This window comes from Lytechinus variegatus, chromosome 1 (genome assembly GCF_018143015.1).
Source record: "Lytechinus variegatus isolate NC3 chromosome 1, Lvar_3.0, whole genome shotgun sequence".
In the NCBI taxonomy this organism is placed as follows: domain Eukaryota; kingdom Metazoa; phylum Echinodermata; class Echinoidea; order Temnopleuroida; family Toxopneustidae; genus Lytechinus; species Lytechinus variegatus.
Genome location: NC_054740.1, coordinates 72,913,426 through 72,938,554, shown reverse-complemented (window position 1 = coordinate 72,938,554; position 25,129 = coordinate 72,913,426). Strand labels below are relative to the sequence as shown.

The 25,129-nt window shown below is 36.6% G+C and overlaps 1 protein-coding gene across 3 annotated transcripts; it reads left to right on the top strand.

The window, feature by feature from the left end:
- The first annotated feature begins 1,926 nt into the window (after positions 1 to 1,926).
- On the top strand, positions 1,927 to 24,001 carry LOC121422216 (DNA-directed RNA polymerase I subunit RPA49-like). 3 transcript variants are annotated; one of them, XM_041617128.1, is made up of 11 exons: positions 1,927 to 2,014; positions 12,786 to 12,907; positions 13,754 to 13,830; positions 14,747 to 14,891; positions 15,561 to 15,708; positions 16,270 to 16,350; positions 16,850 to 16,946; positions 17,992 to 18,128; positions 18,713 to 18,809; positions 19,948 to 20,070; positions 21,728 to 24,001. In XM_041617128.1, the coding sequence occupies exons 1-11, from the start codon at positions 1,966 to 1,968 to the stop codon at positions 21,975 to 21,977; spliced, it is 1,326 nt and encodes a 441-aa protein (XP_041473062.1). In that variant the 5' UTR covers positions 1,927 to 1,965; the 3' UTR covers positions 21,978 to 24,001. The 3 variants fall into 3 exon arrangements, with proteins under 3 accessions (XP_041473062.1, XP_041473069.1, XP_041473075.1); XM_041617135.1 differs by lacking the exon at positions 1,927 to 2,014 and adding an exon at positions 12,142 to 12,184; XM_041617141.1 differs by lacking the exon at positions 1,927 to 2,014 and adding an exon at positions 12,320 to 12,539.
- Positions 24,002 to 25,129: the final 1,128 nt, after the last annotated feature.

The following is a 25,129-nucleotide window of genomic DNA, read 5'->3' as shown; positions in this document are numbered from 1 at the left end:
GGATCTTTCGACATATACCCCCCCCCCCAATTAAAATTACATGTAAGGACATTTGGGGTAGTTGATATGCATGGTGTTCTTGGAACTTCCTTAATTGTTGCAGTGTACTGTACTTAAAAAAAATTAATTCAATTTGCATGTGTTACAAGTAAGCGTATGTATAAACTCATACGAAATAAATAATGACAAATCTGTCTGGACCATGTAAAAAGTGATCTGTTTATTGAGAATGATGTATACAACTTCTTTCTTAAATCTAACCCGACTGGAAATATCTTTTTTTCTTCTTAATGCATGATGATAAAATGCAGATTCGGACAAATTAAGACAAGCACAAATTACAAACTGTGTGGCTTCTCGTGCGCCATCGGGCTTACCCTCATTCCTTAGACGATTTTAACCCTGGATTTTTAACATGTTTTAAATGCTTTAGAAGTGCATGAAACAAAAACAAACATGATAACAATCGAAGCTCAACTATTTTGTTATGATATTTCTCCAACATTTTCCTGAACCATCAGAGTGTAATGTCAGCTAATATATGTGTTTAAATAAAATTTACGTACCGCATGAGTGTGCTCATATAGCATGCATGCAAAGCTGTCATCCCTTTCCAAACTCAAAAGAGATTTCTTTTTGCCAAAATAAGAAACAATCAAGCTTAGTTATTCAAGTCCACAACCATAAGGCAAGAATAACATGGAAAAACATCCGATGTTCATATCCGAAAATACGCTTTAGAGAGAAATGAATAATTATTCTTTCTGAAACCATTAATTGATTTCACTTATTAAAAAATTGTAAAAAAATGATCATATCATATTGAGCTCACTGAACCTCAATTTTATGAGAGGTATCTGATGGGGTCACATGATAAAATGATTAATATAAGGGTTGTAGATTAAATGGGACAAACATCATGGATGTGCATGGGGAGGGTACGTAAATCTGAGAAAAGTTATTTGTACTTTTTCAAGATCTACCCCCTGGGATGTACGTCCATCGGGTTTTCCCCTTTTATCTTGTCACCCTTTTACTCCCGTTTATCTTTTCACCCTTTTGAATTAATTGATTTATTGAAATTAATGTATTCACCACTGGTGGGATGGAACAGCAAATCAACAAAAGTTGTTTTTTTTGTCGGGGTCGTTTTATGTCGATGTGTTAAAAAATATCTTATACATATTAAAAATTTCATTCTTTTTTATCTTGAACCTCGATCCATTTGTTTAAAAGTCCTGGAAAAGAATTTTTTATTTACTAACAATATACACAAATTGCGAGGGAAACAAACTGATTGATGGCATACTATATTCATCACTATAATCATCATGATCAAACTTTTCATTTTTTCATCATCATTTTTATGATTTTTCTACCCTAAATTATTGGGGGATGATAATACAGGCCACCCCCCACTTGAAATATTGTGGGGGTATATCCATCATCCCCCCCATGATCGACACCCATGTGTAACCATCTCCATTTTATGAAATTATTGAAATTTAAGCATTATTTCAAATAACCAGAACTTTGTTATTTCTTGACCATTTTCTGTAATTGAGGTATCAAATTAAAGATCAGATACTGAACTTTTTAAAAATGTGGTTTACTTTTTAAAACCGAGATAAGGCCCGGCCACCAAGCGACTTTCTGAATCCCCTTTTTAAAATTGTTTTTGCTCACTCATGCGTGAATGAGAAATAATCTAAGAAATTTCAGATGAAAGAGGAGATTCCAAGCTTTAACATGGTAGGTCATTTGTCTATTGTATATGTGATCAAGTTCGGATAAATCATCGAAAAATCTCGGTTTCGTTTTTTGTGGGACGCACTGTGTAGCCCTTTAATATTTCATTTTCCAAATCGGAGACACCATGCTGTACCTGCTTCAAGATTTTCGATTGCGCAACGATCATGACGATCGCCGAAGTGTTACTGGGTGGCGAATTCGAAGACGAAAACTATGGCCACATGTGCATTTATTTCAAGTGATCAGGAGAAGCCAACTCTAGGTTCGTTATTTTTCATATCATTTAACAAATTCTGCAAACAATAAGATGCGGTCTTGTAGAGCACGTAGATCTAGGATTAATAGAATATTTACCGTTTCGATTACTCCGACCCAGACCGAAGTGAAAAATCAAGCTGAGCTGAAGCAGTCGCAGAGTCTTTGCTTAAGACCCATGTATTGATTATGCTGTAGGGCCCACCGGCCGCATCTCGGTCCCCACTCACACATTGTATATTGTACGAGGTAAATAGACCGTGTTTGACCCTGGATTTCGAAGTAGTCGGCAAACATCGCTTCATTGCTGAAGTAATATTTTCCGAAACTCCTCGCTCACGTACGTGCACGAGCCATAGACCCAACGTCAGCTTAAAAGGGCGACGCCATATTGCCAGATTCTGGCCGGATTTGGCCCGCGCCCTCACCCGGCTAACGTTGTGCGCCATTCATCTATACACTAATTCATTTTTATTACCATTGATAAAAACCTCGTTCAAATCTTTTCCGGAATTCTTATGAATAAGCGATTGATGTTTTTCCGTTAATCAAATATCCTTTATTACACCCATATTTTTGTGTTATTTATAACATTTTTATTTTAATCACAATTGTAGTCCAAACGCGGGTCAGTTTTTGAGAACCCACGTTGTTTGTGCATGCCCACGTATGGCCTTACGCGTATTGAACGGAATGATGTTGGGTCGAACAACAGAATATGGTTGTGATTGTTTGTTCCGTGTTTGTTGGGGATGAAGCTATGATGGCGACCAGTCACGTTTGACAGTACCGCCAAATCGTTAATATTAACTAATTAAGGTCAAGGTGAGATAAGAGAAATGAGCAAGGCGCTTTATGGGGGGGAGGGAGAGAGGGGGGGGGGGGGGGGGGGGGGGGGGGGCTAAGAGGACCCAGTGGGGATACAGTTTCATCATGCAGTACAGGGCGTCGATGAACTTAATTTTTTTTCTTCAAAATGTGGAAAGTGACAGAAAAATCAGAAAAAGGTTAATTGGTTCTGATATTGAAAAAAAACAGAATTTATCAAGATTGCTGTTTAATATTCTTCATCATGGTTTTAGAATTTAATTCAGTTTATCTGATAAGTATAATTCTTTCAAACAACTCAAATTGTGATTAATCGTATTGGATTTATTTCACTCTTTTCTTTCGCCTTGTTTTTTTTTTCCAAAAAATCAGGGAGCTGAAAAATATGAGAGCTAGAACGTAAAGATATGGACTCCGTAACACAAAGGTTTGCGATGAATAGCAAATATGAAAGAACGCTTCTGATTGGTTCTTAGGCAGTATTTTGCGACAAATGCGTGTTTAACATTGATCTTGATTGGCCAATTCATTTAGCGATTGATCGCTAATCTTTGTGTTACGGAGCCACGGTGTAGCTATGACGTTGGAGAGGGCGCAGCCCCATGCACTTGCAGATCCAGATCGATTTTCATAGGGGACACTTAGAGTGCCCCTATATTTCTTCAGTATTATTTTTACACGCAAAAGAAGTAAAAGACATCATGCCGACAGCTGCCTCGTCAAAGGGGGGCGGTCAATTATTTTGATTTTTTTTTCATTTTTTCCTCGATAGGAAGCGGGGGGGGGGTCAATTCATTTTATATACATTTCTATTGTGTTTATATATGGGGGGGGGTCTGCTACTGAGCATGTTTTTACAAAGCCTTAATATAACAGAAATGGCATGATTTAACACAATAAAATGTATCATGGAGGTTAATACTAAATTAATACATAATTAATAATTGTTTTAATTGAAAATGAAAATAATAAAGGCACCCATAGATCTTAAAAACATCTCGTAAATACAGGCCTAAACCTGTATTTGAAGTTGAACAGGCATAAAGTATAAATGTTTAGCTATAGCTGATGCTTTGATCCCGCAACCAAATAATGTTGGCATAAACTAGCTGTAATATATCAGTCGCGTAACGAGTGAAAAAATTGAGGGTTATATACGATATGGCGTATCGATCAGGCAAAATTTAAAAAGTATTTAGTAAGTTGCAACCGACATGAGCATAATTTTGATGTTTTTGTTACAAAAATCCAATTGAACAATTTTGCAAGATTCTCTTTCCTTTTTCTCTTTTTTTTTATTGGGCCGGGGCATGCAAGACCCCCCCCCCATAATTATAAAGCACCATACTCTTTGTTATGCCACTGTCTAAAATTGGATTTAAACTTTTAGAATTTTAATCTCTTATCTAATTAATGTAAAGGGATAAGAATAAGACAAAAAATAGTTCCAGATTACTTATTTCAAAGTATTTTTACTTAACTCCCCAACTCTGCTCTTGCTGCACTGCACGTAACGGCCTTCCACCCAAGGGCCAGGCCGACTCGCCCCGTGAGCAAGTGACCGCGTTCGCGTAAGTTCACCCGAAGCCATGACTAAATTCTGACCATAAACATCACCTAACTAATCACTCTCTGACAATATTTCAAAGTGTATTTTATTTCAGTCGATCCTTTGGGCCATTAAACGATAATATTTCCAATGTTATCATGACAAATAATTTTAATGAGATAGTGGCATTGTAGAAAAAACAAATTTATAAGCACGAAATGGCACCAGATATATCATCAAACATACAGCGCAGCGTTCGGGACTGGTGAGTGGGACGGCTCGCTTGGTGTTTTCGCCCCGACGAATTCGGCGAAAACGTTACCATTGCGCCGTGCGAATGTTCAATCTGCGGCTCTCAATCAGAGACTTGAATGTCTCTTTTTGCATTATCGAAAATGAATCATAGACTTTGTTTGATTTATTTACAAGTAAGTTGCATATCCGTCGTGATAATTAGGAAACTCCATGATGTCTTCTTCTAATTCTGTAAAAAATATGTCTTCAAAATGCCTGTGTCAGAAAATTGCCGGAAATCATAAAAACTTGCCTAAAATATCTCTTTTTGAAAGTTCATCCATGGTCTGGAAAAAAATGTTATAACTTATGTAGACGTATACCGTAAACAAAGACATCCTCGATCACTGAAATAAAGTGCTTGCTAAGCTTTTTTAATTCCGACCATGTTACCATGACAACTTGGGAAAACCCTTATTTTTTCGAAAAAAAACTTTGGTTTTAAGGGTCATTTTACAGACATAAAACTAACCCAATTTTGAAGAATTGTGTTTAAGTTTCACATAAAACTGAATTATCTATGTTTATACTTTCGTATATGAATATTCATATTTCTTATAGAATCTTAGTTTTTGATTGGTCAATGTTTCAGTCATGGATAGTGACTGAGCGTAAAAAAATCTGAAAATGCGCATTTTATCGGCAACCAACAAGCAAGATGGCGGAACACATTAAGTTGGCGCTTTGCACATACGTGCGCTACGCACCGAGGCTCTTACCGGTAGGCCTAAGTAGCAATAGTTTATTAAATATGAAAATAATAATAAAACTAGAATTTAATTCGTCATGCGGACGAATTAGGTGGTCTGTCATGATTTTTCATTCAGAGTCGTCTAATGTATAAAATGAATAATTTAGATATGATTGATAATCTTGATTCTAGACATCCTAAGAATAAATTTTGACCATTGCTCAATGTGATTATTAATGTTTCCCATAGACTTTACACGTAAGCAATTTTGAGAATTACAATTCCAATATTGCAAGTGAAAAACGGGCATGATCCTGGACTCTGATCAAAAAGTGGAGGGCACATTACCGAAAGCCCAGAATCTCAGCTATAACATATTAAAAGCTCCGGCAAAACTGACAAGAAGAAATGGAGATATGGCTCACGAAATAGAGGAATGTCGAATCTAGTTTTGAGAAAAAGTCATGTCCCATAGAGATTACACACAAAATACATGTGATATGAAAAAAACAATTATAATCTGTTTTATCTTGCTAAATTTTAACTTTCATACCTTTTAATTATCATAAAGGATCATGTAAGAGGTGGCAAAAAGAAAAAAAAATGAAAAAAAAATCATCTTTTCTACCCCAGGAATCGAACCTCCGCCCTCGAGAAAGCAAGTCAAATGCGTTATCCATTGAGCCACGATATTCCCCATAGAGATTACACGTAAGCAATTTTGAGAATTACAATTCCAATTTTGCAAGTGAAATACGGGCATGATCCCGGCATCTGATCAAAAAATAAAGGGCACACTTCCGATAGCCCAGAATCTAAGCTACAACATGTTAAAAGCTCAAGGAAAGCTGACAAGAAAAAATGGAGATATGGCTCACGAAATAGAGGAATGTCGAATCTAGTTTTGGGAAAAAGTCATGTCCCATAGAGATTACACGCAAAATGAGGAAAAATGACATGCCTCTTTTCATCGCTGTTTTACGCAATGATGCGTTTCTCAAAACGAATATTGATGTTAACTGAGGAGAATGAGTACATTCTAAACTATAACATATTCAAATCTGGGCGAAAAATGATCTATATTCGAGAAGTTACAGCCAAATTTGCATAAATTTGATGACGTCATTTTTGAAAAAAATGAAATTTTTAGTTTGGGCGCCTATTTGATGACGTCACGATATAATTTAGGGACAATGGTGACATGAAATCAAATCTACAACTCATACTCTATCGATATATGAAAAAAAAATTGGGGGTCAACGGACTTTTTAAAGAGCTGCAGTGAATTTACAATAGGCATGTTTTTGCCCATATATGGCCTATAGTGAGAGCTCGCGCGCACACGTGCTGCAAACTTTAATGGGTGTTAATTTCTATATTAATGGTTGTAGAAGGTTGATCAAGGTATCAAATTGCTCAGAATTTTATTAGCAATGCAATGATATTAAAAGAAACGGTTTTTCTGCGTTGTGTTAAGGTGTAACGCGCGGAAACGCGCGCGCATACGTGCGCGCGCGCAAATTTTTGAAATGCTTAAAATGACCTGAAACGTACCCAAAAAATTTTATAGGTCATTTGGACGATTTTTTTACCTTTGACGCGCGCGTACGCGCGCGTCATGACCTCTACATGACCTTTGATGACATTGACAGTTGACCCTTGACATGAAGTTAATGTCATGTAAATATTGTTAATTTTTAATAAATGATAATGAAGATATGATCAAATGAAGAATTTTACAAAATGGCGCGTAGATGACGTCATCATGACCATATGACCTTGAAAAGCTTATTTTGCCGTCTCTATGATAGATTCTATATATGACGAAAAAATCAGCAAAATTGATTCAGCCAATTTCGAGAAAAGTTGGCGACAAACATAGGTGCCAAGAATAAAGAAATAAAGAAATAAAGAAAATTCTGACGAAATCAATAGGTGATCTGTCATAGACAGACCACCTAATAATCATTAAAAAAAAGGAAATTTCGCTTACCTCGGCCTCGAAAGTGACTTCGCTTGTCTCTTCCACGGAAATACAAGGAAGCCCGTTGGTGGCGCTAATAATTTCACAACCTTGATTGAGCTCCTCGGTAATTTTATAACTGTATCTAAATTCTTTGAATGCGCAATCCTTATGTTTAATTTACTAATTATGGGCGCCAATGAATGAAATACCTTCAAAAACATAAAGATTATAATTGGTGATGATAACACTTATTTGCAATTAATTTAAAAAGATGACTGATAAAAAAAAATGAAAATAATATACGTGCCTGGAACCAGCAGTACAAGCTTTGACATACGTCAATAATACGTACCATAATTAAGGGCACTAGTATTCAACCCGGCATAATTCAGAGATTTTGACATATTTCCAAAAATATTTAGAAATATGGAAACTATCTTAATTTCATACCTTTATTATTTCCAGGGTAATCTGTTGTCGGTATTTTCTTTATCAATCTGTCGACTGGATGCGCGTAGGATCGAATTATGCGCCGATGGCCTTTTGCACTGAATTGCACTAGTATTCAACCTAGTGAGGATAGATAGCAAATCTCAAAAGGGTTTATATTGGTAAATTAGATCTAGATCTATGTAAGTCTGGTTTTTATTAATTCCCTGTTTGGTCTCATCTCAAATGGTCTAGTCCATAGTCGGATGGGACAAGGGCAGATTGAGAGACAGGACCATCTTTCATCGCTAGGTTGAATACTAGTGCAGACGGGTTGAATATTAGTGCAAAAAACCGTCACCATATAATTCGATCGCCCGCGCACACAGTCGACTGGTTGAAGAAAAAAATAACGGAAAAAGAATAACCAGCATTTGCTCTTAGAAATAAGACGGGTCTGAAATTCAGGTAAATTCTATGTTTCTATATATTTGAGGAAACTCTCCAAACGGGTTGAATACTAGTGCGCTTACGGTATAGCTTTGGTCACTGCAGCTCTGTTATGTTGGTTGTTCAGCTGAACTCCGTTGGCTTCACTCACCAAATACAGAGACCGAAGTTCTAGCGCGATCTGTACAGGGGACTCAATGGCCATGGGCGGTATTCTGAAAGCTCAATTAGCGGTCAATTAGCGCTCAATTAGCATTTTGGTATTCTGAAAAGTCACTTCAGTGCCCCTTTCCTTATTTGGCAGGGTTGCGTTGCGCGCACTTGCAATACAACGCGTTCTGACCGCGCTAAGACTTAATTGAGTAGTTACGAGACTTTTGGTATTCTGAAAAGTCTCATAGCGCTCAATTAGCGGACTTTCCAGTGGGGATTTGGTGATAAGAGGTCCATTAAGTCTCACCATATCTTGCTAAATGTTGCTTTCATTTCGTTTAAATATCATCAAATCGGTTCAATACTAGGAGGAAGGAAGAGAATAAAGGAGAGAGCTAAAAAGGGAATAGAATAAAGGGGGAAAAGGTGGTGTATAGAAACAAGTAAAATACGGAATAGGGCCTAGGGACTATATTTGGTAATAAATAATTAGAAAAGGGGGAAAAGGAGAAAGAAATATTTGTGTACTTATAGGGAAAACATGACTATTATTTTTCTATATTTTCTTTTATTATTAGCATCATAAACTATTTTGTTTTTGCACACTTTTTTTGACAATAATGAAATTGTCAAATCACGGCAGATGCAGCAATGTGCAGGAGTGAATTAAACCTTGTTTCTGACAATGAAAAAATAAGCATAGACCCCTTTAGTATTTAAATGAATATAGAATAAAATACAAAAGAAAAAAATAGTGAAGTGATGCCATTGTTTTCTCCACCTATAAAATCCTATGTCATAACGTTTGTACATCAAATTTCAATAAAATTTCGGCTTTTTAAAATTATGCTTGTTTGATTTTTAAAATATGTTTATTCAAATTTTGTTGGAGAAGATTTCTCATATAAATGAAAAGTATGTAGTTTTTAGAATAAGTAGCAATTAAGTTAAAGAAGACCCCCCCCCATCATGGCCCCGAGACAGAGGCAAATAAAATATTGTAAAAAAAAAGAAAAAGAAAGGAAGCTAAAAATGGATTCAATGGATAGGGGGTTGTGAAAATCAGAACACGTTCGAAAAAAAGAGAAAAGCACAAAGGTACAATAAATGAGAGAGAAAGGGAAAAGACAACAGTTAATTTCAACAACATAATGAACCTCTAATCTCCGATGCAAATATGCTTAAGCATTATCTTTCAGCAAAAATTCTTTGTATCAAGATCGTGGTGCAGTGCACCTGCAGCAGCCGGGCGCTGCGCTGCAAGGCAGCAAAGTGAAGAGACACTGCGCACTAGGAGAAAAATTTACGTTGTAAGAGCGCATTTGATTGGTTAATTCGGCTCAGTAGGGGAGTGGCCTAAAGGGACTTAATTGAGCGCTAATACAGTTTTCAGAATACGAATTTGGAGGTACATTAGCGGTCCATTAAATGGGTAACTTAAAAGGATATTTAAGTGGAGACTTTTCAGAATACCCCCCCATATGTTTATGTACTTAAGATCGGATAAAACGGGGAAGTGAATTTGCGCGACAGCTGAGGTAAGTCACTGTTTTTGTTCCTTTTAACTTGATTTTTCTCTGTTTTTTGGCAATTAATGCCAAGAGGGAATATGAATTTGTATTTTGGTAGCGTTTATTTCCAAAATTTTTATTCATTAAAGACAAAAATTGAAGAGCCGCGACGGGGGGATTTTGCATGGCAAGTCCCCTAATGGTGGCTGCACGATAGCGAGCCGTCTGTGTACGAGGAGAAATTTATAAAAAAATGTTAGCAACTCCTCGAAACAGACGGCTGCCAGCTGTCTAGGTTAACCTCACATTCTATGTAGTCAGCAAACATAGGCATAGCTGCAATGCAGAAGTAGTCTATATATTTGCCGAAACACGTCTTCGGCCTTGCTACTCACCAGGCGAGTAGCCAGATAATCATGGTGAGATCTAAATTTTTTGTAATTTTTTTTCTCAAAATTTATAAATCAAAGTCATACAAGAAGAGCAAATTCGCTTATCATGGCCTGGATAGTGTCTTCACATGTCTCTTCTATGGAAATGAAACTAAAAGCCTGATGGTGGCGCTAATTATAATTTTCTCAACCTTACTTCATGTAAACTCGTCAAGGACCCCAGGGATGATGGAATGCCTTGCAGGTTTGAGGACTCTTCTTCCCTTCAGCATGAAAAGTGCAAAGACCCAATAATGGTCCAAGCGGAATAGATGCTGGTAATGAGGAAGAGTCCTCAAACCCGTAAGGCATTCCATCATCCCTGGCATGCCTGGGGTCCTTGACAAGGAGTTTTCGATTAACTTTCATCATGCGACCACTTAACAATGGGCGGATTTCATGATACACATCATCTGACGTGTTTTCCTTGATAATGACATAGGGGTTGTCATTTATTGGCCAGTTTATGCCTGCTGGTGAATGCACACTTCTTTATGAGGACTCTAGTGCCAACCTTCAAGGGGTCACTCATTGGCACTGGCAGTGCATCGTGTCTGAGCTTCTCAGTCTGGAGTGTTGAAGAAGTATTACCGGTACTCTTAGCAGCCTCATGCGCCCATCAAAGCGATATGGCTTGCTCCTTGACATACTCTTCATCCCAGTCTCCATCCGTATTTGCTATTGGTTGATCAAGTCGCTCTGATATCATTGCACAGAGAGTTCGATTGAACCTCTCAGTCTGTCCATTCCCTTGAGGGTGATACGGGGTCATTCTTGACTATAAAAGTGATTCCATACAACTGGCACAATTCACGTGTGACAGCACTCTCTCAAAGTTTCTCCCCTGATTGGAATGGATCCTCAGGGGAACACCATAGTGTGCAAACCAGTGGATCTGAAGAGCCTTGGCAACAGTAATTGCTGTCTGATCCTTGCATGGTATAGCCTGTGCATACTTCGTAAATGCGTCTGAGACTATCAATACATCTTCATAGCCACCCTTCCCTTTGTCGAGTTTCAAGAAATCAATGGCCACAAGCTCCATTGGTTTGAATGCGAGAAGATGACTTCTTGGGGTGCGGATTGTAGGAGTTGGTGCTTTCTATTTGACACACGTAAAGCACTTTCATACATGTACTTTCACATCTTGATATAGTCCAGGCCAGAAGCATTGGCTGCGTAGCACTCTGATAGTTCTATCTACTCCTTGGTGATGTCATGAGCCATCTCCATCATCCTTTTTCTCAACTTCTTTGGAGTGAGAAATTGCTTGCTTGGTTGATGCATCACTAGCCTGAGGGGATTGACAATACAGTATACCATTCTCCTCCACTATGTGAGTATATTCCTTGAATCAGGATCCGACCCCTGACACCAATGACAGAAAGCCAAGTCCTGACTGATTTATGGAACAGATATTTTTGTTCCAAGAAAAACAGCCTCGTGCCCACACCTCTCAATTCCTCTGGGTTAATATACTCTAATTACAGTGTATGCAAACATCCTCTAGTAAATCATTTATATGTCGAGTTGTACTTTGACTCAAACTGACTCGGGGAAGACAACCTTCTTCTTCAAAAGCTCAATCTCTTCTCCCCTCTTTCTGCCAAGTTCATGCTCTAGCTAGCTGGCTTGGAAGAAAGCCTCCTATACCTATTGGGGGTACATTATTGCTACCCTCAATTGACTCTTGATTGGTCAAGAGATCAACCCAGCCAAATATATCCAGGGATGCTTAAATGCATACCTGAATACACTTTGAACAATAGCCATTGTTCACCAAACTATGGCAAATTTAAATAGCCTGATGCAGCCCAATAACGGTAGCCAATTTCACATTACAACAGGAGCTTAGCTATGAGATGCATGTAGAGGGTGACAGATGCCATGCTTTTTGATAAGTTGTCTTTCACTATTAAAAGTACATGTATACAAAATTGAGATTTGCTTGAATTAGATTTAAAAAAAAATGCCTGAGATGTTCTGAAAATGAGTATAATGCTAATTATCACTGTTTTTTTTTTAGAATCAGTGATATTGTTCTCTTCAAACTGGGTAAGAGGTGATTGTACTGCCTTATTAGTACTGGTCAATATTTGATTTCGATGCTATTGGATTATTGCCAACAAAAGTCTGAAAAATCATTAAACACTTTCATTATGAGCTGTAGTTAGTTCCTTGGAAGCAGGGAAATGAAAGTAAATATCTCATTATTGATTGGCCATGAAAAGTAGGTATTTGGGTACCAGCTTACAAAGTTCTGAGTTGGTCAAAAGCATTACAGAGCAGCATTTTGGTCAATCATTATACTGATTAAGGTTTCACAAGCGATAGTATTGTATTCAAATTGTGTTATCATGATATATATATATATGAAGCCATTACATGTACCAAATATTCCATATTTTTTCAATATAGCATAATTGTGATAAAATTGAGGTATACCCTAAATGTTTTTCAACTTTTATCTTCATAGCCAAATTCTCCCATGGAAGGCTGCAGAGAAATTCAGATGGTACATGGAAGAAGAGTCCATCTTTCACCCTTCTAAGGAGCTCAGACAAAGATGACAAGAGGAAAAATCTCAGAAGGATATTGGTCAGTCATAAATACACTTGCCCTCTTTTCTGTAGTCCTTGAATTTTATTGGCTTATCATTTTATTATGCCTTAAACTTTCTTATATTGCTTCTTTGTCTTCATTGTTTGTTTTCTGGTGAGGTAATGCCAAATGATTTTTATGCTTCTGATATGAAGATGGAAGGAAAGAAGATCCTTGAACAATAACAAGGATTTTTTTTTAGCATTGAGCTTTCTTCAAAACTTTTTAACCATCCTCTTTCATCATTGCAGAGTGGATATGCACTTTCATTTTAGCATCAACAGTATTAGTTTTCTCATCTCCCTCATCTTTTAGGATGTAAAGCAAGGACAGCCCCAGGATATTTTGAATAGGAAATCAAACGGAGGATTATATTTTTATGCGACCCAAGTTTACTTTTGTCAGTGCACTTGTATGTCCCATTTTCTCTGATCTCTGTTGGTTCTTTTTTTAAATCTAGACATTGCTAAATACTAACATTTGTAGTACTTGAATAAGCTTTGAAGCTGTAATCATACCTCTAAATTGTCAAGTTGGGTGGAATTAGGGATGCCGAGCAGTTAGTGACTGACAGTCGCTGGCCTGTTTCTTGACGGTTTTCCACTTTGCCACTGATTAATTTTTTGCTCAGTTTAGGTGTTCTGCCTGCACATTGTCATTGACCAGCCAAATATGTGTCAGAAAAATTGTCCAAGTGAACATTGGCCTTCATTAACAAAGAAAAAAAAACTGTGTTTTCTCTCAAGGAGTATTACAAATGTCCTTGGAAAATATGATTTTAACAAAATTTTTGAATTCTATTTTTTATTCTTCCTTTGCTTGTGTTTTTTTTTGTACCTGTAGGTAGCAGAAGCTGACTCCATGCAGTATGTTGGCCAGAATTATGGCGACCAAGCATCCAAAGCCAACTCAATGTGCAAGTAAGTATTCATACCATTTGATACAGCACCTGGGGCCCGTTTTAAAAGGATTTGCAACTGTTTTAACTTTGCCATTATGGCAAATACCATGCTACCATTCAGTAGCCAATCATAATCAAGGTTACCATGGTAGTTGCTGTAATGCCAAAGTTGCAACAGTTGCAAGTCCTTCATGAAATGGACCACCGGGGACCGTTTCATCAACATTTTTGTCCGACAAGTTGTCAGATCTGACATCTTTCCTTGATTCTGATTGGCTGAGAGGCGCTGTTGCTATAGTGACTGTCGGATAAAATGGGACTTGTCGGATAAAACGTCCGACAAGTCCTTTCATGAAACGCTCCCCAGGTCCAGTAGGAGAAAAGGATCAGATAGTTATTAAAAATGCAGTGTTAACTTTTGTATCTGTAGCAGCAGAACTTGATAGTGTCAAAAGAGTACTAATTTCACCATCAAGTGTGGTAGTGTTATTGAGAAGAGGAAGACAAGTAAGAATAGTATGAAAGTACATGAAGCCATCACATTAGACAGGGACGGATTATGATTGGATTGAAAAGTTGGCAACAAAGAATTTGAATCAAGGTCAATTTTCACCATATCATTGTTGGTCTAGATTAAGAACATCTTTTCTTTAATCAGGAAATCTAGTAGAGCAATAAAGCAAAACCCTGGAGATTGCCAACACAGATATGCAAATGATGTACCTTGTCTTATTAATGCTTTGAAAAAAGATTCCTAATTTGTACAGAGACTGTGTTTACATTGCTTATTTCTCAGGATTTATACACTTTTAATTGGAGTATTAAATTTGGCACATATTTTGGGGGGTTTTCAAACACTTGGGCACTCATTTTGTGGGATTCTCTTCAAGCTCATTTCAAGATAGTTACCTCAACTAGCAACTTTTTATTTTCAGATACATGGTTGGAGTATTAGACAAGAAGACTGGAAAGATGAAAATCTTCAACTCTCAACTACTAGAGCTGCATCCATGGCTTGGAAAGAAAGAGATCAAAGAAGAACAAAACAATAAAATCAATGACTTTTCATTGGCTGAAAAGGTAGTCAACGAGTTCTTATCTTGTACAAAGAAATAGCACTTGTGTCATATAACCTCAAAGACACTCCAAATAATTCAGTTCTATTCTGTGAATGACTGAAGTCTGTTAATTTGTTTTTGTCTTGATGATATTATGACTTTACAAAATGCCATCATCAGTATTTTGCAGATGAACTTTTTGATTGACAAGTAGTATAAGAATAAAATTGTCATTGTGAGGAATCACTTTTTTTCCTTTGAGGAACAAAAAATAATTACCGGGTATATTATATTCCATAAGTATGCCAAGACTGCACAAATTGTTATTGAGAGCAACATTGGCTGTAAAGGGTGTATTATTTTTGGTATCACTTGATGAAGACCATCCAATATAATTATCATAACATGTATCTTCAATGATCATTAATCATTACCCTTGCAATATGGCATGAAAAAGCACAGCTAGCATTGACATGCACCAATGGTGCAATGTGCTATGAATTCATGAAGACCAAAATACTTTTTTTATGCAACACTAAAATTCCTTGAATTGTCAAAAATTCAAAATTATTCAATGACTTCAAACGAGATACCAGAAATATTCCACAAGTTGCGGTCTAATATTGCACAGAATCAGAAAATTAGAAAATATTCAGTATGACCAAAGCTCCAATGCAACTTTACTACACAGAAAGACAGACTGACTGAAGCCTTTGGAAGTTCCAAGAAACAGAGGGCTATGGAATCCCGTCTGAAGAACAAGGTTGGAACAGAAGCCCTAGAGACCTCTGCTGCCAAGGCAGTCACCCATGCTGCTGATACACCTGTTCTTCCACAAGGTAATTCTACTACCCTCTTGGAGATCTCTCAACAATTCAGAATCTGGAGGAAAAAATCAGAATTTTTAACATTCAGAGCTTTGTTGAGCAAAAAAAAAGGGGGGTGTTTCACCCCAAATTCAAGGTCATTTCGTGCATGAAAAATTTTACAAGCAAAAAAAGGAAAACAAAAGATCTTCGCCTTCAAAGGGGGGGGGGCACGCTTGTGTAAGAGCAACATATTGACATCACAAATTTTGATTATGCCACTCGAAAGGGGGCGGGGCAAAGGCCAGATGTGCCCCCCCCCACCCCCCCCCCCCCCCGGATCGGCCAGTGGTTGTGGAAGTTAATATTTTCTGTTATGCCTTTGTGAATGCTTTGGATAGTAAGCTGTGTGGCTACTGATGATGAAGTTTCTGAATCTACTATGCTCGTGAATGTCATACCAATGATGTTTGCTCGTTGTTTGTCCTGGCTGGCATAATGACCCCAATTCTATTGGACTTCTTTCATGTGATTTAAGTTTTGAGTATTTTTGCTACTACTGCTTAATTTGCTTGTTGTCTTCTTGCATCCTAGACTCTGACATCGACACAAGTCTGCTGCCACCGTGTGACAGATCTGCGAAGAGGCCACAAGATGTGTACAAGCTCGAAGACAGTATCCTTTTAAAATAACAGTACACAATTTCCATCGGCCATGAGATTGTGTGGTTGAATTGGATAACTATGCTACCGTACTTCAAATTATAATGCTACTGGAAATGACGTCAATGTGACTTTTTCTCTGAGGGTGCAGTCCTGAAGTAAAATGGCCACATTTTTACAAATGCGCATTTTAGAATGAATCAGATCATTGCATGAAGAAGAAAGGCAAATTTTCACACCCTACCCCTCCAAAATCCACAACCGTCATCTGTGTATCTAATCCTTTCTCTTCTTCTCTAATTCCTTTTCATTACTTTTTCCCCTGCCACTCTTCCTTCTCTTCTCTACCCAATGCTCATATAAATTCTTCTCCTTTTACCTTACTGCTACATGCTCCACCACCTCCTTGTAATGGTAGTGAAAGAGAAAACACAAGCAAGATTTGACAGTGCCATAGAGAGAAAGTTGTATGTTCATGTATAGTTTGAGTTCTTCCTTGACATATTTCACAGTCATATCGGCAAGACACAAGAAATCACTCCAATCACAAGCAGAGGAGCTGTTAACTGGTGCTAAATCGCAGCTAGATGAATGGAAAAGTACTAAGAAGTAAGGATTTATAAACTAATAAAATTCCTCAGCCTTGGTGGTTCCATGGATAACACAACATTTCCTCTGGTAGCATTTGCTCCAGTCTAATATCTCGGAGGGCATTGTGTTAGAGTTAGGAATGTAAGAGAGTTTTTGGTTCAGAACATTTGTAAGTATAAGGATTAGTGTTCAATTAGTTCTGGAGGTTAGCTTTAATGTTGGGCTTAGTGTGCAACTTTTCCTTCGGAGCAGTTGTCGCCGGAGCTGGCGGCAATTGCTCCACTATGAATTCCACACATTAATTATATGACTAACTTCAACCCTTTATTTAACACTTTACCCTACCATAAGCCGAATGTAAAACCCTATTCTAACCCTACTTAGACAGAATAAAGCCTGGAGCAGTTGTCGGAAGAGCAAATGTTGTGTCACCGCCTAGTAGGCTTAAGCAATATGATCAGGTTGTTAAACTATTTTGTATAAATGCCATTCATTTATTTACCAATTTGTTGTATTGCCAAGTCGATGATGCCCATTTTGCACCTATCCCACTTTGTCTAAACATCATTGACACAAACTGATAATTTTCCAAGTATTCACTAGGCAATACTCCGAAAAGTAAGTCGATGAGTTGGCATTTATAGTCCATGGGATCTTTAGACAATTGTGCAGTTCAATTTAATTGATATTGGACAATGTCACAGTTGGATTCATTTCAACATTACCATATTGATATCAGAACAAATGGGTTGACCAATGGGAGTATTAGATATGTGTCAGAAAAAGACCAGATAGATCCATTTAAACTTAGACTGACATTGATCTCAATGTGTGTAATTTAGAGATAGGAATTCTAATCAAGCTGAAGTGCTTGATTGATTTTGATCCATCGCAGGTCTTTATAAGAAAATGTCACGGTGTTAAAACAAACCAGTAGAACACCAACACAACCAATTTTCTATAACCATAAACTAATGTAAATGGATCACAGTATATCAGAAAGGTAAAGTTATAAATGCTTCTAAAGCAAACAGTTTCCCTTTTTCTTTTTTTCTCTGTACAGATACCCCCAGTATGTATTGGATCATGTGCCTGCTCTATTGCATGAAGCTGATCACGAAAGAAGCATTACTCAAGCAACCAAACTACTCTTCTTAACCTTCCTTATGAAGCTGCATGCTACCAAACCAAAAGAATTGAGTAAGTTTCTTGTGCTTGAGCTACATGTAATCCATCAAAATTAGTCATACTTAGTGTTAGGCTTGAGTCATGTCAAGTACTGATACCTAGCAAATGAATGAATCTAAAACTGACTAGATACCTGTAAAATGTTAAGATTGTCCACCATCAATACAATTATACATTTCAGGATCATCTGATCTTTCACTCAATCAGAATATGGGTACAAAATGGTCCAGAAAGGTGTATTTAGTTTTCAAATTCATTTGAAAAATCGTGAATCGTTTGTGCATCTAATGTTGATTATGCCTTCAAGAATATGATAGTCGACGTAATCAATCGGAAAATAAAAGAGCAATGCCTTGTGTTACGGAGACCTGGGGCCTGTTTCATAATGAGTTACAACTGTTGTAACTTTGCAATTATGGCAACTACCATGGCAATAGGGCTCAGCAGCCAATCACAATCAAGGTTTCCATGGTAGTTGCCATAATGGCAAAGTTACAACAGTTGTAAATCTTTATGAAAAGGGCCCTAGGACTGTCCTATCTAATCCACTTGTTAATCAAAACTTGACTAAAATTTTTTTTTCCTCATTTTAAAAGAGACCTGTCTGAAGAATGCTCCCCCTGGCATCAGAACCCATCTCTATGATACCTTCACACAGGTGACCCCAACCCCAGATGGTCAAAGTGAAAAACAGTGAGTAGTCAAATGGATATTCTGTTTGTCATTCATCCCAACAATCCATAGGAGAGAAGAGAGAGTGAAAGAGAAGAAATAGTGATTAAAAGTGACTGGAATGGCATTAAGATAGTTTAACCCTAAATAGACTGGGCTATTTTGACACCTAAGAAGACTTGGGGGGCTGATTCAGCCCCCCCTTATGATCTCGGCTGTCGATCATGCACTTGCGATGAAAATTGGCACGCGCATTACCCATGGCATTATCTACAAAACTGTAATATCAAATTCTGCGAAAAATCTCATTGCTCATTAATTATGCTAATTTATGCGTAAAATCATAAGTTTCCTCTAATTAATAAAATAATGCCCCTAAAATGCTAATTTTTGTTTCACATACTCCAGATAGGCATCTGATCAAATTTATTTTTAAATATTTCAACATCACATTTATTTTCTAATGTATTGTTTTCTAAATTTCTTATGTATTTTTTTGTTTTTTGACTTTTTGTTTTTTATTGTTTTTTCAATGGAAATTGTTTGGGACTTTATTTTGACCATAAAAAAGATGATTTTAAGCAGTAAAAGAAAAAATAATGATACATTTATGAATTTTGGCTAAAAACACTATTTGCATTGGATTTGTACACAAATTCATGTTTTTTAGTAATTCTGGGTCTGCATGCACTTAACGAAATGTTGTGTAATTTCGGAACCGCGTACCCGGGGGTCACAATTTTGGTCTCAAAAGTTGCGCGAGACTTGAAAGTAAAAAGTCAGCAGGCGACGCGCTCAAAAAATTTCAGGCGGCAGATTTATCGCGAAAAATGTCGAAGGGGGGGCTGAATCAGCCCCCCCCCCCCGTCTTTTTAGGGTTAAATGAATCGCACTTTGATTCTACAGGCCTTTATTCTGAACATGGGGGTTTTTCACTGAAACTATGGTTTTAGTCAGGACCGAAATTAATTATCCTTAATGACCATCAACTTCGAATGAGATGACTTTATTAGTAACAGAGATTTTGATTGGCTTATCATTGATTGATATTGATTCTAGCTACATGATGTATGAGTGAGTTTCTCAGAGGAGCATCAAATCTATAAGTCATGACTACGCCAAGATTCATTGTTAACTGTATTTTTTTCTTTCCATTCAGGCTTCTCTCTAAAAGCTGCAAGGACAAGCTCTTATCTTATATCCTGGTGTTGGCCCAGCTTATCGATACCTTCCACACAGACATTACAGCACTCACCAAAGACCTCAACGTCCCCGTCAAAAGGTCAGTGTCCTTTGTACAGTTTTCTTTAACTTTTTGTCTTGTGTCATGAAACTCAGAATCGATGGATGATGTTTAAATGTTATGTGACCAGCCATAACTTGATGACATGAATTCATTGATTAGGAAAAGTGAAACAGAGTGTAAAATTAGAGCACAAATAAGACTGGTAGCATATGAGTAGACAATTTTCTTGGTATGATGTGCCCACTTTGGTTGGCGGAATCGAGTGAGCAGTGGTCAGACGTAGCATGAGAAGGTTGAGCATTATCATTGTATCTAGGCTAAAGTAGAAATGTGCAGATGACCATGAAAGTGTTTCTGTGTAACTCACTTAAAGGAAACCAAAACCCAAGAATAGAAGCAATCTTATTGGAAAGAGTAAAATGAGAGGAACAATCTAAAAAAAGTTTCATCAAAATCGGTTATGAAATAAGCAAGTTATGGACGATTAAAAAGTCTTGTTGTACTTACTATGTGGATCCTCAAATTGGCAAACGTGCTTCAAAATGGCTGATTTTGTGGACAACTCTCCATTTGTTTTGTACACATATTTTCAGATTTTCCCCTTTATTTTACATACTTCACATTATCTCCTCGTGATGTTGACATATATGGTGTGGATTATATTTTCTAATGACATATGTTGTGCTCAGAAGGAGGCAAGATGCAATTTGAAAGATAAAAAAAATCTGTGTACAAAACAAATGGAGAGTTGTCCCCAAAATCAGCCATTGTGTTGCACGTTTGCCAATTTGAGGATGCCCATAGTAAGTAAAACAAGAGTTTTCAAACTCTCATAACTTGCTTATTTCATAACCGATTTGAAGAAACTTTTTTTAAATTCCTCTCATTTTACTCTTTCCAATAAGATTACTTCTCTTCTTGGGTTTTGGTTTCCTTTAATTATGTCGTATATACAGCACCAATCAGCTGAAGGATCCTGCTGAATATGCTTTGTCAGTGTTCCTACTGATGATGTTGTTCTTTTAAAGAAATATAACTACAAATAGTAGTAAAGAGATTTTTTAAAAGTAAACATTTCCTGCTTTACTTCTGATAAAAATCAACAAATGTGATTCATTAAAGGGGAATGAAACTTTTGGAACAAGTGGGCTTTTGTGGAAAGAGAAAAATCAAAGAACAAGATTTTATAAAAAGTTTACAATAAATCAGACAAATAATTAGAAAGTTATGAGCATTTGAATATTGTGATCACTAATGCTATGGAGATCCTCCCATTGGCAATGTGACAAAGATGTGTGATGTTCACTGTGATAGACTGTAAAATACCCCCACATGTATCTTTTTGCTATTTCTTATGGTGATACAAACTCTTTATCCATAATGTATTCTTTGAAAATATGTATTACATGCCTTCCTATAGAAAGAATACATGATCTACTGATAGAAGTGATACAAAAAGGCAGTTTAAGTGAAATATATACAAAAAATAATAATGGGATAGTTGTTCACATGTGACATCACACATCTTTGTCGCATTGCCAATTAGAGGATCTACAATACAATAATAATTATTAATAAATAATTATTTCTCACACTTTCATTGGTCTGTTTCTTTAATTTTTCTGTTTTCACACATCCTATCTTGTTTCAAAGGTTTCATTTTCCTTTAACCTTTGCTTTTCATCTTGTTCAGGCTGCTGGCACATGCCCGATTCATTGGCTGTAAGACATCTTCTCAAACAATAACACCCTCTAAACCCAAGAAGAGGCGGAAGAAGAAGAAAGACCCCGATGACAGTGATGATGATGACGATGACGCGGATTTTCTACAAGAGAATTCTGCCGAAAAGGAATCCATCAAGGTTGTATACATTGAATTGAGCACCCCGATCAAGTCTACATCAAGCTTCGTTGAGAGACCAGGTTTTGGAAAGAAGAGATGATCATTATCTTTAGTCTCTTAGAATCTCGACCTAGTTCTGATTTTCCATATTTCTTTTATTCTTATGAATCCTTTGTCGGGGTATTAAAGTGCTCTAACCAATTCAATGAAAAGTTTGTTCTCTGTCAGAATTTGATTATTTAGGGAAATCGATCACACTTATTGAAAACGCATTCAGCACAAGAACAGGCACCCATTTAGAAAGTCATGAGTCACTTTACAACCAGAATTGGTAACGGAAACCACAAAGGCGACTTTAAAATCCAAGGTATATTAGTGAAGAATCATTTGTTTTTGTATTTCTGTATTTCGCAGTGCACCCTCATGATCGTACAAAGTTTCCAACGTGTCAATGGCAATTGAATCCCCAGTAAGAAAGGGATTGATAGACGTCACCATGTTTGATTTTTTTGTCCATTTTTTTAAATGATAATTTATTGAAATTCAGTTTTTGGTCAACAAGGCCCAATATTCCACATCGAGAGAGCAAAACTTCAGTCGCTCCCTCGTTGAATTTTTAATCGTGAGGTAATTGAAGGACCCCATTCAAATCAGTAAATCATTTTTTATTTCAGGAAATGTAAATAAAAAATTTGAAACATTACTCCAACTTGGTGGTAGATATGAGGTATCAGTAACTTTATCATGATAATTACATTGTGTATTACCTTTGCAATTCTAATATCATAAATTTGTCCAAGCCCTAAGCTGTCAGTCTTCAGGTCGCACTGAAACTATTAATGTGCTTTTAGTAATGCATGAACAGAAGAAGGTATACATGTATTAGACAAAGGTTTTTTTGGGGGGGGGAATGAAGGAGCTTTTCATATGTTTGTCATGATTTTGTGGAAACTCAGTTGAGAAGAAAGTCAAAATAAATGATTTTACATTTGATATGAAAGATGATCAGTCATGGTTTCTTTTTTACAAACTTTTAAAAATTTGCTTCTCATTCATAAAGACAGTAATACTGTTTTGATATCCAAGAATGGAATAGTCCGACCATGGCACTTTATGGGCAAAGAGTGTGCCAAAGTGCTCATACAAAGAATCGAAAGCTTAGCAAATCGCTTGTGAGAGTTGTTTATTTTTATTATTTGCATCTACCGCAAATGTTGAAACTATTGAAAATGTATGGGAAAGTTACCCACATTCCAGGACACTTTTTCCATATCCTACACAAAGTCATGCACCATCTGCTGACAAACAACACTATTACAGTCACTTTCGTTGACCTTCCCTCTTATTTTTCCAGCTAATTCATCCATCTTGAACAAAAAATCTTCCCTGCTGAATCTTTAATTTTATTTTTAGTTACATTGTGAAATGTTTACCAAGAAGTTATGTGGTCATTATCCTTGGAATGTTGTTTGATCTTTTCTTCATACAAAGTTTTACATTTGACCTATTTTTAAAATTAGTGTTGTACATTCTTTAACTCAATACAATTACCGGAGCATAGTGTGACATTCTCAAAGTTCAAAAAGTCCCACATTTGTTCGGATAATTTTTCTCTTAAGTGCATGTAAATTTATTAACTATGTATTCAAAGCATACTGCATTTACCTTTCAAATCACATTTTAAACTTCTTTCCAATTGATTATTTATATTTTCCAAACTCATTTCATATATAATTAACTTTTATCTATCACTTTAATTAGATTTTATATACAAAATTACTTTTAAAAAGATTGTATTTGAAAGAGCATAAATAAGCAAAACATATTATTCTGAGTCAATAAAAAAGGGATTTCATGTACAAAGTTAATATAAAATGTTTTTTTCTGCTAAAAATTGATGAGTGATTATATTTTTTTAATGGAAGCAGTTATTTGATATGCCATTTATGGCTGAAATAATGTTGGCAATGAATTTTTTTTAATAAAAAGATAACAGAAGAAAGAAATATATAGGAACTTAAAAACAATGAAATACAAGTACATTAGAAATTGATTTTGTTACTGGATTATTTTTTTTATTTACAATTATTAAAACCAAACAAGCATTCTAGGAGCTTTATTTATTTACTGAATATAGAACAAACAGTATGATTTCATGAATAAATCAGCATGATTAATTTATAAGAAAAAAAAGATTTCTAAATTAAACAAAATCTGCGGCCGAGATCCAAAGGGAGGGGGGTATAAGGGCCAGAGTCTGAGTGTCAATCAGAATCCCCTTGGACTATGATGGTTGAGCCAATCATATGCAAGGGTTTGGCTTTTATCGGAATTTGGTACCATCAATGGTTCCAATACCTAGGAACACATGTTGTCCGTTACCTAGAGTCACTACCGCACTGGAGTTGGGGAGCAGGGGAAGGGGCAGACTCTCCCCCCCCCCCCGACCTCCAAATAAGAGCTAACTTGTAAAGAATGAGCCAAAATAAAGTGTGTCTATATGTTTGACAGTGAATTTAATATCTTATAATAAAGTGCATATACATTTATTTCCTGTAGGGGAAGGCGGGGTAAGTTGAGCATAGGGGCAAGTTGAGCCACCAGCCCCAGGCCAATAATGAATGAGTCAGACATTGTGGTGGTGTCATGTATTGATGACCCATAGCATAACCCCTAACCCCACCACATTGTTTTCAACTTTGAAACAAAAAGTAGTTTTTTAGAGGGAAAAATATGAATTTCATCCAAAAAAGTAAAAAAGAGTGTGAAATAGATAAGTGCTTTATAAATGCACATGTCTTTAAATATAATAAAGACATGATAACAACATTATTAGTCCAGGTATGGATCTTCATTCTTGTCATAGTCTTTTATATGATGGATGCATAATAAATGTGTGGATACAAAATTATCGCACTAAGTTCGGACTGGGGTAAGTTGAGCCAAACAGCATGGGGCAAGTTGAGCCATGGTAATTCCTATGGTAATGTATCTTAAAAAACAAACAAACCATAACAATTGATTGAAATGCTTGCTGAAAGGAGCAAACTTACATGACTGCTCTTTTCCTTTTAAAGGATGTTAGTATTTATAGAGAATTAGCAAGTGAAAAAACTTTAAAAAAAAAAATTGACATGCTGGTTCTCCCCTAATACATTTTGTACATAGTTTTTGTGGCTCAACTTACCCCAGAAGGTGGCTCAAACTTACCCCATATATGGGGCAAGTTGAGCCATTTGACATCGTTTTTTT

Bases quoted from the DNA above. Each gene is read 5' to 3' on its own strand.
- LOC121422216 (XM_041617128.1), top strand. From the start codon at position 1,966: ATGGCCACATGTGCATTTATTTCAAGTGATCAGGAGAAGCCAACTCTA. The intron at 12,908-13,753 runs GTCAGTCATAAA...TTGTACCTGTAG, and splicing joins AAAATCTCAGAAGGATATTG to GTAGCAGAAGCTGACTCCAT. The intron at 18,129-18,712 runs GTAAGTTTCTTG...TCATTTTAAAAG, and splicing joins TACCAAACCAAAAGAATTGA to AGACCTGTCTGAAGAATGCT.